This window comes from Phalacrocorax carbo, chromosome 4 (assembly GCF_963921805.1).
Source record: "Phalacrocorax carbo chromosome 4, bPhaCar2.1, whole genome shotgun sequence".
Taxonomy (NCBI): Eukaryota; Metazoa; Chordata; class Aves; order Suliformes; family Phalacrocoracidae; genus Phalacrocorax; species Phalacrocorax carbo.
This window is the reverse complement of record NC_087516.1, coordinates 8,144,049-8,157,219: the sequence shown is the minus strand read 5'-3', so window position 1 is coordinate 8,157,219 and position 13,171 is coordinate 8,144,049. Positions and strand designations below refer to the sequence as shown.

The 13,171-nt window shown below is 37.9% G+C and overlaps 1 protein-coding gene across 2 annotated transcripts in view; it reads right to left on the bottom strand.

Moving 5' to 3' along the window:
• The window catches only part of UVSSA (UV stimulated scaffold protein A), a 58,246-nt gene that overhangs the window by 26,207 nt on the left and 18,868 nt on the right, over positions 1-13,171 (bottom strand). For both annotated transcript variants that reach the window (XM_064448946.1, XM_064448945.1), the window contains exon 7: positions 7,718-7,829. In XM_064448946.1, the coding sequence (XP_064305016.1) occupies positions 7,718-7,829 (112 nt within the window). The remainder of the gene's footprint in view (positions 1-7,717; positions 7,830-13,171) is intronic.

The following is a 13,171-nucleotide window of genomic DNA, read 5'->3' as shown; positions in this document are numbered from 1 at the left end:
AACACCTTACATCTTGATCTTTTAAACTTCTTGCTTACCATTTTGCAGTCCCTGGCCATTGCATAGTTCCTATGCGGCCAACTACCAAACCACTCGGAAGTATCAGCATCCTGTGCAGTGACTATTAGTTTCTAAGAACTTTAGTAGGAATCAAATATATCCCATGTCCTGCCAGATTTTCTGGGAACCTTATTTACACAGAGAAGGACCTCGCCTGAGAGCGAGGAAGGGTTTGCATGATCAACTGATTAGGATGCATCAGAAGAAATATCTACAATCAGTACTTCTACATGGGTGTAGAAGTATTTTATTGGAAGTACTAACCATGGTTTTTAGTAAATGTGCAAAGTTATCTTCATTCCAAATTCTGTGTTATAATAAGTTTCACTCAATTACTGTCCTAAGTGTAGCTATATAGAACATGTGATTGTCCACACACACAAAAATTCAGAACATACTAATATAATGAGGCAATCTCGCTTGTAAGCTTATAATTAAATACCTCTAATGTTGTATATGCTAGGAAAAACTGAGACCATACAACACATACTACAGCAGTTCAGGACTGGGGTCCTAACTGCATTGCTGAATATCTGGTATCTATACACTTATGGTAAATCAATGCATGCTAATTCAATCACTTAACTACTCCGATTTCTTTTTAAAGGATTTTAGTAATATTAACAGAAATCTTATTCTAAACACTAGACTCTTGTCTAGGGAGAGAAACACCATGGTGTGAACTGAATTTTCCAGATTTGGGGAAAAGGAACCCAAATTCCACAGGGCAGTGAAAGGTAAGTAGGTAGTTCTGCCTGTCCTTCCCCCTGCAAAACATGATTTGTTTTTCCCCTTAAAAGAAGTCAAGTAATACCCACAAGTCCTTATTCAGCCTAGATAGTATAATTCTAAGTCAGTCTCAAATTCGGTTCCTGAGAACTATGTTTCACACACTCTGAAGTCTGCAGGTTTGTTTTTGCCGATGTCTCCACGTAAAATTGTTCTCCATGTTCTTCACATGCAGGAAGAATTGCTTTAGGAAGTTCCTGAGGTATGGAGACCAGACAAATCAAACCAGACTAAAATGCTATTAAGCTTTTACAGCAGAACCCAGACAAACTGAGAAATCATTGTAGTAAGGAAGGAAAAAGCTTAAGTGTCATTTTTAATTTCCATTTAGCCAGCACATATGTGCCTGTCAGTGATTCAACAGTCAGTAGAACCTCAGCAACTTCATTCCCAAATAATATCATCAAAACCACTTGTTTTCATTGCAACTAAGGTTGGGCACCGTCATTTGGTTAATCACGGCGATGCACATTTTTATGGCCCGTAGCTGATGAAAGCAATTGGCCAGACTGCTCTTCAGACAAACATCTTGCCCCAAATAAACCCACCTTACATTTTGTATAAAATGTAGCTACCTGTTAGCAACCAAAGCTGCTGTACTGATCCCACACTCATGTTCTCTTATTTGCATTGTCATCCTCGAGTCGAGTCCAATCCATGATCACCGTCATGATAATTAAGCTCTCTCCCTTGTGGAAGCCTAGACTTGAGCAACACCCCACCATTTTAAAAGCTATTACAAAATTACTTTAAATAAGTTTTTCAAATATGCCTACCACTGGGGAACATCAATCAATCCTAATAACAGAAAATTAAAAGTATTTTCCTAAAAGGCTAATAAGCACTGAAAACAAGTCTTTCACTGAGTATTTCAGAGATGTTTAGATGCCATAGTTAAGGATGTAAAAATCAACACTTAGGATTTGTCCTTTTTCCTTGTGATTTCCAGAAGATTTTCATGTGTACTGTTAAAAAAAAACAAACAACAACAAACAAACCACAGAACAGAGGAAAACCTAACTGTAAAATCAGCAGGTAATCATTCTGTATCAACTTCTATGAAAGCCATCATTTCTTCACAGGTCAAAACAAGTGGTTTCTATTTTGCCTTATCAACACTTGCATACATGCTCTTTTTGCCATGTTTACACTTAAACCTGTTATATAAAAGAGCAAACCAGCCTTTTTATGGAAGAAACTTCATTTAGCCATAGGATAAAAGAGCACATTACTATTGTATGCAGTAACTAAAACCACTGATTTCCTACTTCCTACATCAAAAATGAAGGCAATAAATAGAGTTAAGAAAGAGTCAGCACAGGGAAGCTACACTGCAATACAGGTGGTCATGTAACACGCAAGGCTTCCAATTCAGTGCCGTTGTTCTCCACCTGACACAGGTGAAACATGAGTATTTGACCACACAAACAAAAATATTTAAAAGCATTTAGAAAGTGTTTTCTGTAGGGAATAAAAGAGTTTTATTCCAATAAATTAGTAATTAATTTTCTTATTTTTTAAATCCATCATTACACTACACATTTCTGAGGCAATTTTGCTTTTAATCAGTGCTCACCCTGCATGCCTTCATGGATGCCAGTCAAGAGACTAAAGCTTTTAAAAACAACACGCATGGAAGTCTGCTGCTTAGGTACAGATTAGAGCATACCTTGCCAATACAAACAAGTGCAATTTTCTGAATAAATGCCCTGAAATGCATGACTTTTACTGCTTCAAATCTGAAAATTCAATCATGCATTACTCCATGCAGTATTTTACTGTTATTTTTAATACAGGCTTTTTAATGTTCAGAAAAAATGCAAAAGCTATAAACCCCCCCACACCTTTAATGTATGGTCGCAACAGCAAGTTTATTCATGTTTCTAAGATGCATAGTGGGAGCTGCACTAGATTGCTTGTGTAGTCTGAAGCACTCCTAATTCTACGCAAGAAAACAGATGACAACTTCTCTACTAAGGAAATACCCTGGGTTTGTACACCTTATTTGTTCAATTGGGCTGTAAGCCTTCTTTCCCATGTTGCTATGACATTTCATACTGGTGGGGGCGAAATCAAGCAAGCTACTTCACGCACACAAAAGGCATGACCCAGACACCATCAGGTTAGGAAAGGCAGTGCAGGGACATCTAACCCACAGAGGCACATCACACTGATGGGAAGAGGGAAGAATTTCTGAAATTGATAGAATTAACCCTTGGGATTTTAGAACTGCAGCTTTGATCCTGATATAGAAGAAATCCCAAGCAGGCTTTAAGATGCAATGTGAACCACTGAGGTAGCTACCAGGGACCTAAAAACATATTGGCTTAAGGCTCGTATAGAAGAGAAATAATCTGATTAACCAGATTTGAAATAATGGCTTGTGTTCTTGACTGTACAGTCATTTCTCGTACAATTCTGGATAAGGATGAAACCTGATAACTGGTAGACTGCTTCCATGCTAATATTCCCAAGTCAGACAGTTTCCTCATGTCACCACTTGTAAAATGGCAATAGCACTTCCCCATACCTCAAAGCAGTATTGCGTAAGTTCATGAATGCATGCATTGAAGCACAGACAAGAATTATGAATTGAGAAAACCATCAGTAGACAACAGTTGATGGAGGTGGGTGCTTTGAACTAGATCTAAGAATTGTTCCATTTTCACATGGAAAAGCACATCTTTCAAAACGGGTCACTTCCCCATGTGGTTCGGAGCTCAGCTGCAAGCTAGGCCAAGACCACCAAGGGCAGGAAGGAATCTCTTATCCTGGGGTCAGCCCCAAGTTCTGTCTTTGGCAAAAGAAGGACATCAGAAGCTGCAGTTCCATCCCTTACCTTATCCACCTTAAGGCTTTAAGCCAATACAACTGACAGCTGACCAGCAAAGGCTGGAATGTGGGAAATCGCAAGTGGAAACAGGATTCTCTTTCCCTAAAGCTTTCTTTTAAATGAATAACACCTCAATTTTTAAGGGGTAGCGATACTAGCTGTACAAGGGCAATGGATATAAGCAGCATCAGTGCCAAGTGCTGAAAACCAGAGTAACCCTATGAAAATTGTCACAACGCTGTTTCTTTTTCAGCCCAATATTCCTCTTTAGCAACACAATGCATTTAAAATGGCTCTGTGGTACCACAGGAGGGCTTGTCTGTTGCAGACATCAGGTGCAAGTGTAAATAAGGATTATACAAATGGGAGGTCGTTAAAAGTCTGGTAATGCTAATTTGGCATGACACCCCTAATGGGTTATATCTTCACACTTCAGTTATCTAATCACCTAAATTCTTTTAACAAATTTACATTTCATCTTATACATGGGGATTCAAATTGACTTGTTTAATTCTCCCTCCACCGAATCTGTACCCATGCTCAGTTCATCATATATATTAAATATCATCATAAATTTTGAGATCATCATCAACTACATATACACACAGATAATACAACTACATGTCTATATACTTATGCATATAAAACTTCCCCTGCCTCTAAATATGTTTTCGTTTTTCCACAAACTTTTCAGATCTCAGGAGAGCCTCAAATATACATATGCATCATATAGGAAGAGCATCTCAGCTTGAAATTTACCTTGTTGGTAGGTTACTTCCATTTTCCTGAGAAGTGAAAGGGAATAAACTGACTTTTAAATCAATAATTTAAATGCCACATTTTCAATCCATTTCCACAGTCATGTTTCACAACTTTGTTTTCCTGTTTGGTGTAAAACGTTAATCTGAGGAGCTGTTCACTTTTCCTGGTTTGTTCAGTAAAAGTAACAACACAAGGAAAAAAGCTTTGATCTGTGCACACCTTCTGCGAAACACTGAGATTCTGTTTTACATGGAAGGTTTAACGTTCCAGTTAGAACATTCCACTTGCACAGACTTTCATTTCCTTGGCTCAGAGTCCTTATGAACTAGACGTGAACTAAAGAAATGTAGCAAAACCCCACCTGGATTATATTACAAAGCTGAAGTCGCTGCTATAACTGCACTTGCATATGGAACAAAGAACCATATTTAATTAGAGAGGTGGCTGCCTAACACAGCCAACTCTTGATGACAACACACCACTATGAAATCAATATATTCTTGTGTATTTTAATATGATAATTCGCTTTTCTAAATGTGCCAAAGGGATACTTATTTTGTTTTTGCATATAAAAACACATGCAGAACAGAATCCAGTAGAGCAAATCTAGCTCTCCATTTTCCTCATGCAGACCTGAAGTAATTGCACAGAAGTCAGTTGATTTACTTAACAGTTATATATCAGCTTCCGAAATAGATTTTGAACTAGTAACTGGCCAGTTGGTCCAAGAAAGCACATGCTTAAAAGATTGCCTGAACTCATTTCAGGAATTCTGAACACTTTTCAGACTCCTTCCTGAACTGGGAGCTTAAATAATAAATTTAAATAGCAGCAATAAAAGCTGAATGCCTTCAGGAACATCAAGAATGGTTCATTTCTTTCAAAATGCTATTTTTAACAAACACATCAGATAAAGAACAGTGAAGTGTGACCATTAACTCCTACATAAAACTACATGTACATAAAATAGGAGGTTTTGTTTTCTGATTGATTAGCTTCTCCACTAAATTTTCCTATCAGCAGTAGTTTAAATACAAATTGGGAGTTTTCTTAGTCCATTTTATACAGATTTTTAAAATACCCTTGAACAGATAGCAGGCTTGTTCTTTTATCCTTTCCCATGAGGAAGAATTCAAATAGCAGCGAAGAATTGTGTTAGCGTGATACAAAGGGTGGTAAGATGCTTTATTTTATAAAAACTTGTGTCCATGAGGAAGACGGGAGGAAAGGGAGAGAGGGAAGAGGTGAGTACATTTTATTTCCAGTGGAAGCTGACAAGAATAAACAGAACTTTTGCATGTTAGGACTCAGACATGAGAAACAAGTCCCAGCACCTGGAATTATTAAGAAAACACCAGTTTTGGCACAAGGAATACTGCCAAAGGAAGGAAAAAACTCAAAGAACCACCATAGCTGTGTTAATAACTAACCTCATTTGCTCATTCATTTACTATCATATCATAGTTTTCGGACTGCTTCATGAGCCACGTATACATAAGAAGCCTCTCACAACTGTCTGGAAGGCCGCTACCCCTCTTTTCCATTATATTCCTTTTTTGAAAGTCCCACTGTTAGCAATAGTTAGAACTTATTCAGTGTTTATTGCAAGACTGAGATAGTTCGGATAGCCAATGTATACTGGTATAATTTTATCAAAATATAACCTTTTTTTCCATGAAGAAAAAAATAAAAAGCTGCCCAGTTCCTGAGTTTGGGTCCTACAGCCCTTCATCACTGTTCTTGTCTAACACACACATCCGCTTCCCATTTCACTACCTCAGCAGGCCCAGCTCCACATCACCTTCCTCAACTCTCGGTTGGACAAAGTAAGCGCCTACAGACTGTTTCAAGCAACACGTATGCTAAGAGTGATGCCGAACCACATTGTGGCTACCTGCTCACCAGGGCACTAGTCTGACCTCAGTACTCTATACAGTTGCTAATTTCCACTTTTTTTAAAGACATGGAGGAGCAGGAACCTCCTTCAAACAAGCTAGAACCAGCCAGTTGGACTTGCTGCAAGTCCTTAAGTGGGGAACACAGATATACAGATAATCAATGCAGGCCTTACTTCCCAGGGTGTCCCAGTAGGTTAAGTCTAGATGGGATAGATGGACTGAGGCACTAACAGGACTTCACACATGCAGACATCCTTGAGCTGACCCCAGCCACTACAGGTTATTACTACTGGCAATCCTTCACTGTCTGTAGCTAAATCTGATGGCAGAAGACAGTAAAAAGGTCACTTGAGCTACATCATCTTGGGTTTACACAGGCACACCCCCTTGTTTCAGCAAAAAAACTTTAGGCTTATGCAGGTAATAGCTGCAGCCTGACTTTTACGATGCAAACCGCAGAGAAGATAAAACTAAGCACGAACAGGATTGAAGAAGGTACAACACAGCACCACTCTCACACAAACACCGAGAAATCTAGGAGCATGGAACTTATTACAGAGTCCAAGGTTTTTAACTTCTATGTGATGGCAGCCACCCTCTCCTTCTCTACAACGTACCGAAATCTTCTGAATCTTAAAACACACAATGCTGCACAGAGACAAAACTGCAGACACTTAGTAAGACAGATGTACAAAGGATGAGGAGTCACGCATTGAAATGTAATTATTTAAGGTGAACTTTCCTCAGTAACTCCCCACTCAGTTTCACAAAAACATTGTATTTTTATTTAAAATAAAAACCTTTAGAATGCATTAAAAGACGACGACAAGATTATATTTTGTCATCTGGTATGTACTCAGTGGCTGTAATTCTGCACTTGAAGGCTGAGCTCCATTTAACATCTTGTGATAGCAACACCCAAACAAAAAAAAGAGCCTTCTTTCTGAGCTCTAGGTTGTCCACCTTACAGGAGGAAGTTGCTGCACATCTCCAACTGCTATTAATGCAGGTCTACCCCATCTCACCAGACTGTTACTAGTATTTCTAATATTCAGGCTCATTTACAGCTTTACTTTGCAGTCCCTTCACTCCCAGTATTTGTTTGCACACTCATAAGCATACATGATGCTGCTTCTGGCTCTGAACTACAGTGGAACATGATGGAATGAAATAAGCTTCTTGTTGCTCTTGCTCCTAGAAAGTATTTGTTTATCTAGAGCCAATTGCTGCTCCCGTATCTATGTAATGACTTCCTCATAGCAGTCGGAGATTACCCACACCGCTGATCACTTTATTACTTCAGAATGGCTGTTTATTTACTTTAGGGCAGCAGTAACATGAAGGGATAAAGCTTGTCACAGCTGGGCAAACTCACCATATTCCTTACGCAGGTGGTCCGGAATGTGGGGCTCGTAACCTTCCTTCTCAGGGACCTCCACAAATTCATCTTCATCTTCGTCATCATCATCATCATCCGAGGCTTTCATCTACAGAGATATTTTTGTTAGTGTTTTCGTGTTTGGTGTTTTTTTGTTTTTGTTTTTAATCTGAAGACTGCTTTTAACTTCCCTTCACATTGGAAATATTTTGCAGGCATCTTGATAGCCCTACTGAGACTTCTCTATGTCAAAAGTATATCCCTAATTATGTATTTAATCTTTACCTAAGATTAGGCCTTTACTTAACATTTTACCTCTAAAGCCATACTCTATCCTAAGGGCTTCTTTAAAGCCCCTTTTATCCATTAGAACACATGCAGTTGGTGAACTCTGAGAAAGTGTGAAGCTATAAAATAAGGCAAAAAAATCTTAAAATAACATCAAGATTTCAAATTAATGAGCAAATTATAGCCTTATCTCTTCTGCTTTGGTTGATTTTACTCATTTAGCTGCACCCAAATAGTCTGTGGCATGTTAAATAGTATCACAAACTGTTTAAGAGCTCAAAACCAGACCAGACAAACAGGAAGGGAAGCTGAGGGACTGGCAAGCTAATACTGACCAAAGTAAGAATATTCAGATCTGTGTACTACAGTGTTTCACTGTGTCTCTTCACAACAACACTAAAAATCAATTGACGCATTCATTACTTAACTACTTTGGTACATCCTAACCATTCATACAGTCAAGAGCAACAAAATGGGATTTTTAAAACATGCACTTGGTCTCTAGCGCAGACTGAAATTGAGTATGGCTACCTGAAAAATAAAAATGGAGTTCCTACCAACTAACCAGAGTAATTAATTCACTCAAGTGGCTTCCTATGTATCATTTCAGCTAGCTACTACCATGTATGTGCCAGCAAGTCTCTACACTTTAAGCTTGTTCCATACTTGAAAATTAATTTTTCTTCTATACTACAAATAAGCTACATGAATCTGTGCCACCTCAGACATGGCCTGTGCTATCAGAACTTTGAAATAGCAAATGCCAACTACCCTAAAAAGGCAGTAATGCTGAAGGTTTTATGCTTTATTTCCTTTGCCCACCTTGGGAGTCACCTAATTCTTAATAACATAATTAGCACATTGTTGTATGTCTGCCATGCGCTCTCACATGTCTAGGAAATAATAAGGGGTATCCACTAAAACCAACCTTACCACAGGCTATCACTTTTTTCAACTTCACTGCAGCAAGCCAAAGCAATAGATAAGGAATGGTATCATTTTTACTATTTTCAGCTGCATTCTTTACTCTCTTACTGCACCTGACTTATGTTGATATTCGTATCAACTGCTCATTGTTACAAGCACCGGAGGATACTGCAGGTTTTGCCTGCAGCAGAATTTTCCCAATTTAATTCACTACTCTAATCGTGTGTCACAGCTGCACAGCTGAGTTGCTCTGAATTGTACACGTACTCTGAAACCAAAAAAACCTAGAAACCAATCTTGGTGTATTGAATGTAGTTAAAAATTTAAAATAAATAATAACAATTTTAAAAATCAGCATTTCTTTTTGGTCAGGCCTGCTTGTAAGCTAGACTGAACTAATTTCTAATAAAGACCATTAATTGATATTGTTACACATATTGACACACTTTAACGTATAATGAATGGATGGTTCAAGTTACAAGTACAGTTCATCCATTTGTTTAAAAAAATGACTTTAAGAAAGCTGTTGTTCCAGTGAAAAAAAAAAAAGAAAAAAAAAGGTATTTACTGTCCTGAAGAATAGATTTACTACTGCATTCTTACCAGAAACCACCTAATTAGTCTTCATTTTAAAATAAAGTCCCAGCCTAATCACGTCTGAAAGTACCCTGCTGCCAAAGACAGGTAGCAACCACAAAGTAGTCTCTTCAGCCAGTTAGCACTACCTTGAGAGTTGCCAATCTTCAGGCTACATGGGAGGATCCTGCACCCTGGTTTATTTTTTGTTTCCCACTGCAATCATTTTTCCTAATCTAGAGGAAAGCGGCAATTCAGGCCCTGCCTGGCATGGCCAAGACAGACACATGCTGAACCTGACCTCTGCAGCAGAAACCAAAACAAGAGTTCTAATGCAAAGGAAGGGTCAAATATTCTACCACTAATCACAAACTCGCAAAGGCACTAGACATGAAAGAACATCTGTGTTGAACGGCAACTTTTGGAAGACCTTTCCAATGGCCTTTAGAAAGAAAAACATCATCAGGTTTTGTACTCTGCACAACAGAAGGCGGCTAGAGTCTGAAGAGAAGTTTGTTTGTTTGTATTTTGGTTCTAAAATTCTGCTGATGTTGTCATCCCCTTTTTAGCTGTCAGGGGCAATTTCAATTAACTTTGGAAATAACATCAACTCCTATTTCTCCAGCTGGAAGCAGGGCAACATATTTTCCATACTCAGGTTCCATTTCTCATTTAGCTATTAAAAAAAAAAAAAGATTCCACCAAGCTAAAAATTGTCATGGATGATCTTAGTCTACAACTTTGTGCCATAATATAAAAGCTGACTAAATTTCACATTATAAAACAGGGAAAGTAAATTCAGTATATTTCCATAGTTTTTGCTCAGAAGTAGTCTGTAAACAAATAAACAGCAACAGGTTTAAGGAATTGAGAAATAATGTTGAAGTAGTAAAAGAAAGAAAACTCAGTTCAGACTGATCATTTAACTTAGATCACCACATTATACCTAAAATATCAGTGGGTATAATACAAGGACTCACGCGCATAGCATATCTGAGAGGACTACAAAGAATTCAGAAGAGTACCATCTTTAATTGACATTTCTCCTAGTTTGTTCACATGCCGTTGGAGGCACGTAGCGCTCTGTACGTTAATATACTGAAATTCAGTGGGCTTCACTAATCCTCAACTTGAAAACTGCATTAGAAGCAACTTTGCTGTATTACCTCCATGGTCTAAAACTTCAAAGCACGTGAAAAGCCTGACAGAGAAAAGGCATAATCAGATGCAAATTCACTTTGTTTAGGTACAATCCATGAACTGTGCATTCAAGTACTATAGAAAACATTAATCATAGGAAACTGTAATTTTTGTTATCAGTCTAACACTAATCAAAAGGGAAACCTGTCACTACCGCTGACCTGTGAAACGTCCCAATTATACTCTTCGGAAATGACAGGAGCACTTAACTTCCTCACTGAGTAAATGACGACGATCAATCAAGTTTGAATAACAATGAGCCACGGAGCTGAAAATTATTTTTTGTATAGAATCTACCCAGGAATTTATGAAAGGTGAAAAGCAACCCAAGGTTTTAGGGGCATTATGGCTTTCAGCTAGTGCAGCGCATATCAAACACTAAACAGAATTTATGTGTTTTAATTTTCTAAAAGGTAGATGTGGACTTGGTGCTACAACGCATAACATATAATGCCAGATTTTAAATATGGGGGTCATTTTCATAAAATATTATGCTTATTGTTCACACCCTTGAATTTCCCTGGGGTCTTCTATTAAATTTAGATTTCCTGTAAAAAAAAAATTAACTGCTTAGGTAACTATAAGGAATTAAGCCCCCTTTTCCCTTCAAACAGACCTAAAGTCTTTATTTTGATATAATCTTTGACAAGATAACTTATTTATCATTTTACTTTAAACCATTAAAGTCATCACTGGTGGAAATTCAGAAAGTTGCACGGTAGTAGTGGGTAGTTATATCTCAATTTACTTCATTCCAGGGGCACTTCATCAGAGCCATCCCATTTATGCCATTTTGTTCCATCCCCTTTCTACAGAAAGGAGGAGAGCTCATGGTCAACATTATTAGTCAGAAAAGTATCTTTTTTTTAAAAATTCCACTTTTCAAACACAAAGAAGGCTCCAAAGCAAGCTCTACAGATGCAGTATGAAAGTTCAGCCACCTATTTTCCACTTTTCCACTGTAGATAAACTTTTTCAGTCAATTAAAAGAAAAAAAATCAACAATCCACAATTAAATCAGAAGAAATAAATATTTAAGACAATGTTTTGAGTGGCAGATTTAGTAAATTATAATCCTTTAGGAGTGAGTAGTTAGGTACTTGCAAAGAAGAAAAACAAGACTATGATAAAAACAAGCAATACGCCATTTCTAGTGTGCCATACCTACAGTATAAGGCTCAAGTGATAAATACTAAAACGTAAAGCTTTTCTTGCAGTGTACAGAATTAAATACCTCCAAGATAAGCAGTTGCGTGACTCCTTGTTTCTCAATCACCTGTCAAAGAACTTTGGGAAAAAAGTCCTGTTTTCAAAACCATTCTAACAATCAGGTGATACGAGAACTAAGCAGTTTGGCAGTCTTACCAGAGACGCAGGGTGAACCACCTTCTCTGTCGCTAGAGGATGGTCCATCTGAAGGGAGACCAAACAGATTCCCCGACATCAGAGGCTCCTTGCATCACCACTGCTCCTCAAGTTGTGTGGAGAAGGGAAGTTTTTCCATTCAGTGTTAATCTGCTCCCTAATGCTGACAATTATTTATTTATTCATTTACTTAACAGAATCATGGTTTTGCAAAACTATGTGGTTTGGTTTTTTTTTAACATAGTAGTATTCCTGACTAGATACCTCACCGTGAGAGGAAACAGAGAGAAAATTGCCAGATTCTTGGGCTGAACTTATTTGCATATGAGAATACAGTAAAAAAAAAAAACCCACAGAAAATATGCATGCACTATTTTCATTGTAATCAGTCGGAACAATGCTTCCTCAATTCTCCTAATTTTCAATACAAACTTAAAATAGTGCTGACTTCTCCAGTGCAATCAAACCATTTGCTCCCTAACTCATTATAAAAACTTTAAAAACCAGTCTCCTCCTTATTAAAAATACTGAAAGCAGATGTTGGGTGCCAGCAGAAATGCAATTATATCTTTTACTTTGGAGTCAACACTCCAAGAGCCTCCAGCTGGTAGTGTAGCTCAGTGCAACCACAGCTCCAGTTAAATGCCCTGCTCATCCATCCCAACCAGTAATAAATGCAGAAAAACCCTCCACCCACCACACAACACTGGGAAAGATGTAAAGAAAAGTCTTTGGTCCTTTTCCCAGTTTTATACAAATTGATTGTTACATTCCGTTAAGAGGATTTAAAAACCTGAGCCTCTGCAATCATAATTAAAGCAAGCAATAAAATGACTGAAATACACAATGCAATCAGTTTGTAGGTCAATATGTACCGCGTCTACTAATTATTTCAGAAAAAGGAAGGAAGAGAAGGATTTTAGAAGGAAGAGAAAAGACAGCACATGAAGAAGTCATGTCTACTTACTAAAACACCACTCGCAAACTACAGCTGGGACCATTAAATAAATTTTGCATGGTCTAATTAACTTGGTTTGCAATCTCAATTACTTTTCACCCAAGAAATCACTTTTGTTCAGTTTTACGTGTGTCTGT